This window comes from Perna viridis, chromosome 5 (assembly GCF_037379345.1).
Source record: "Perna viridis isolate PV_CMFRI_1.1 ecotype Kerala chromosome 5, ASM3737934v1, whole genome shotgun sequence".
Taxonomy (NCBI): Eukaryota; Metazoa; Mollusca; class Bivalvia; order Mytilida; family Mytilidae; genus Perna; species Perna viridis.
Window position 1 is genome coordinate 23,967,582 of NC_142449.1, and position 4,270 is coordinate 23,971,851.

General features: G+C 36.0%; 1 protein-coding gene across 1 annotated transcript; it reads left to right on the forward strand.

The window, feature by feature from the left end:
* Window positions 1–2,223: 2,223 nt before the first annotated feature.
* LOC148616631 (uncharacterized) lies at window positions 2,224–4,035 on the forward strand. Its single transcript, XM_088583817.1, has 2 exons — window positions 2,224–2,383; window positions 3,148–4,035. The coding sequence occupies exon 2, from the start codon at window positions 3,153–3,155 to the stop codon at window positions 3,927–3,929; it is 777 nt and encodes a 258-aa protein (XP_088439943.1). The 5' UTR covers window positions 2,224–2,383; window positions 3,148–3,152; the 3' UTR covers window positions 3,930–4,035.
* The last annotated feature ends 235 nt before the right edge of the window (window positions 4,036–4,270 follow it).

The window sequence follows — 4,270 nt, forward strand, 5'->3', positions numbered from 1 at the left end:
TCTGATATTGCGTTGTTTTTTTGGTTTTTTTTTTTGTATTTTTGTTTTTGTTTTAGAAGTCTTCGCATCCATGTATCCAGCTGTATCAAATCATTGTCTGACCTTGTCTTTGTACCAAGCACATCTGCACTTGTTTGTATGATGCTGTGTCGAAATGTACTTAGAAATTTTCTCAGGTAAATTCTAATTTTAATTTTTGCAACTATTAGGTGGTGGTCACTACAACCGTCTGAACCACGTCGAACGATGACATTTTCTAACGAGGGCCTCTATTTCCCGTTTATGATGGTGAGGTCAATTTAATTTAATTCTAGCATTTGGTGATATCTATGGCATTTTGTGTATTTCTCTGTGTAATAAAAATAGTGCACCTATCACACAGTTGTTTATTTCACAGAAATCACCCCGTTTTTCACAACTGTCGTTTATAGTCTCACATCTAAGTTTTTCCATTGATTTCTCTCCTCCTTTATTTAAGTTTCCAACTTTGGCATTCAGGCCTCCGATTATCAGGAGCATGTCATGTGCTGGTACTTTGTCTATTGCCTTCTGCAGTTGTTGGTAGAATAATTCGTTTTAGTGTAAGAGTACAAATATACCTTAACAAACAACAGAAAAAAAACCTTTTGATAGCGTGCAAAACGATTACTGGATGTTCTGGGAACGTTTTCGGTAATTTCGAGAGTTTTTTATGCTTACACATAGATGTTTAATGTATGGACATAATTGCAACGTTTTAAAACGAATACATGTTACAACGATTGAGAACGAACTCAAAACGAATGCTAGAAGAACTCTGAACAAACTTGTTTATTCCCTTGGTGTTTCCGAAGCGTTTCGAGAAACTGCAGTGTGTTCCCAGTTCGTTCGCCGATTCGTTATAGTGTAACAGTTTCCTACTCAAATTCACCTCACAAAGAAAGTATACTATTTTTACGAAATGGGTGTATTCAAAGAAGAGAAAACTAATACACCCATACATAAAGAAAAAGACTAACTATATGTTGTTGGTTTGTTGATAACATATATATATATATATATATATATATATATATATATATATTATGTAAATATATATTCCTGCTGCACCTGCTTTATTTGATCAGTCAAAAACTTTGACCGTATATCTACCACTGACAGATTACATTACATTGTTTTGAAGTTGTCAGGGTTGTCGGTCTATGATAAAAAACGGGTTTTCTATCCTTGCGTGAAACGTCATTTTTCTTTTCTAATTTGCTGCGGTATACGAACAATAACATTGCACTGATTAGACAAAAACTTTGATTTATGAATCTAGCTCAAACCGGCGGAAATGTTCGGCACAGCCTCATATGTATATCCTTTTAATGTCAAGTCAGTGCGCAGTTATTGTCTATATAATATTCACGTTATTGTTAACAGCCTGGCACATCATATAGCAATGACATCATTTCATTGTTGGTGATGCTACTTTAAAAATTGTACTATTGTGCTGTCAGTGTAAAATAATCATGCATGATAAACTTTGATGTGAACTTTTGCTTTCTTGCCCGACCCTACCCACCTCTCCCTATTTCGAGTGGCAATCAAATTTTGTCGATCCCATTGTCCTTGTGTCCCATCCCTTTTTCATTTCATCATCATTTCATGTTCATTTTGTCATCAATTTCATGTTCATCGTCTGAATATAGCTGAAATATTGCTGCTCTGACGTTAAACCCCAACAAACAAACAAACTTGACTTTATTATCTGGTTTTAGTGGCGGATATAGGGTCACGCCTTCGGGGACGTGGATTCACCCTTTTTGTAAGAAAATTGTGTGTATTTTGTGTAGCACTGAATGAAAATTATAAATAATATATTTGGAACCCCCTGTTATACATGACCCGTCGGGCCCTGCATGGTTATCCATGTACCCTCTCCAGATGTAACAAGATACAAGTTAATCTTTTATGTAAAGCGTGAAAAGGAATATGCGTATTAAACTTGATGTTTATCGTAAACAATTATTCTCTATTTTTAGTCCTAGGTATGTTAATCATACACATCTTTGTCTACGTAATTGGTCACTCTAACCGTTTAGACTTCCGTTTGCCTTCCTTCTTATCCTCCAATACTGTACTCGGAAACGACATTTTACCAATTAACTTTTAACCTTCCGTTATCAATAACAAAAATATTTTGTAATAGTGTTGATGATAAATGTACAAACCTACAAACGAGAAAAAACAATCGAACTCCGGAATTTAATCATAAAATTTCAACCAGTAGGAACAGACTATAAAGGGGAAAAGTTCCCATTCGGGAAGCAATGGAGCTATATAAAACACACACACAGCCTTTATTACCATGCATTAGCTGGTGTTTAGTTGACAAGACTGGACCTTGTAAGAAAATAAAGTAAGTATTTGTTGTATACATTTTTTAGATTTTATTTCATTTTTTTATCAATCATTATCAAACATCAATTTTCTCAAAAGGAAGTTTTTGTCCTTACAATACACATATGCGTTTATACTGATTTGTATTTCGCACCATCGAATAGAAATGTATACTTTTTTTCTGTGAATTCCTTACAAAAATACACTGTTTGTTGGGGCAGCAATATTTCAGCTGTATTCAGACAGTGAAAATGAAATGGATGATAAAATGAACATGAAATGAAAAAAAAAGGATGGGTCACAAGGATAATAGGGTCGACAAATTTTGATTGCCACCGGAAAAAGGGGAAATCGGTAAGGTCGGGCAATTTAGCCTGCAGTGGCGGAGCGCAAAGGTTCCTACTCCTATCGAATACCACAGCAGGGTTCTTTAACATGCGAGGAACGTGGCATCTTTCCCAACATGGTGCACCACTATGGTTTGCGGTCAGGTTTTCCGTATTATAACCTGACAACCCCAGCATGCAACACGCCAGGGGTACCCCACTCCACCACCCGGGGCACACATCCCAGTTGCTGTGGACAGAGCGCCTAGCCCCCGGCTAGGTTTCTGAGCACTATCTAATCGCCTTTTACGACAAGCTTAGACACCCGGACCTGCACGGGGCAAAAATACACTGTAAATATTATTTGGCAATCATTTATGGCTATGAAAACACAATTCAGATTTCAAATGTGATGTGCGTAAATAAATATAGTATTACTTCTATATCTATATTCTAGTAACCATGGCATCAGAAGAGATAAACTTAATGGAGGCACAAGTAAAGCATGTCACAACAGTAAAGAAAGAGAGAGCAAAATTTGGAGGAGCAATTTTTTTGCCTAATGGCGACCTACTAGTTGCAGATCAGAATGAAGACCGCTTACTACTGTTTGCAGACGACTTCTTTTACCTTCAAGAGTTCAAGCTTCCCAACAGACCATATGATATTACTGTTGGTCCAGACGGGAAAATTTTTATCCCCATGCATAAACATAAGCTTCTGATATGTGAAATTAGTGGAGATGATTTGAACATTATCGATACGGTCGATGCAGCGGCGTCGACATACCACAGCGACAACTATAAAGAACAGATAATCACATCAAGTCAGGAGTACTTCAAAATTTTGGATACAAACGGAAAAGAAGTGAATTCATTTCGAAAACCTGGCGGTGAGACAGTCGTAGTGGCATCTCAAAACCTTGGAAGATTTTACCATGTTAATAAGCATGATGAAGTAGTCGGCAGGAAAATATCAGACGGCAATGAAGTATTTAACTTCAAGGATAGCTCTTTGAGTGGTATAACTGGAATTGCATTAGACAGCCAAGATAATGTCTATGCTACCGGATACAGTTCCAAAAACCTTGTCCAGATATCAAAGAACCGACGGAAGCACAGAGTTCTGTTAGAAAAGTTTGAAAAGATTGCTAAGCCCTCTAATATATTGTTCCACCCCAAGAAGAATTTGTTCATTATTTTCGCTGATTCCGAAGATTTTGAGGTTTACGAGTTTTGATTTCATCTAACAGCAGAAAATGCTATGAATATTTTTTATCCAAGATGACTTTACATTATCAATTTGTACTACAATTCATCATGAATAAAATCAAACTATATTTAAATTTAATGTTGTTCTACCTGATAATCCCCAAAGATATAAAAGTTAACGTTAACATATAAGCAAACCAATTATCCTGAATATCACGGATAAAAAAAAATATATCTTATACATAGTAATACGCTATATCTATTTAGACTGTCCCGAATCGCAATATTCAGAACGCTACACGAATACCAATAAAAACTATGAAACAATAAATAAATAATAATAACCGGAATGTGGTCATGGAAACAAGG

Excerpts from the sequence above, each read along its gene's own strand:
- LOC148616631 (XM_088583817.1), top strand. The coding sequence starts at position 3,153 with ATGGCATCAGAAGAGATAAACTTAATGGAGGCACAAGTAAAGCATGTC.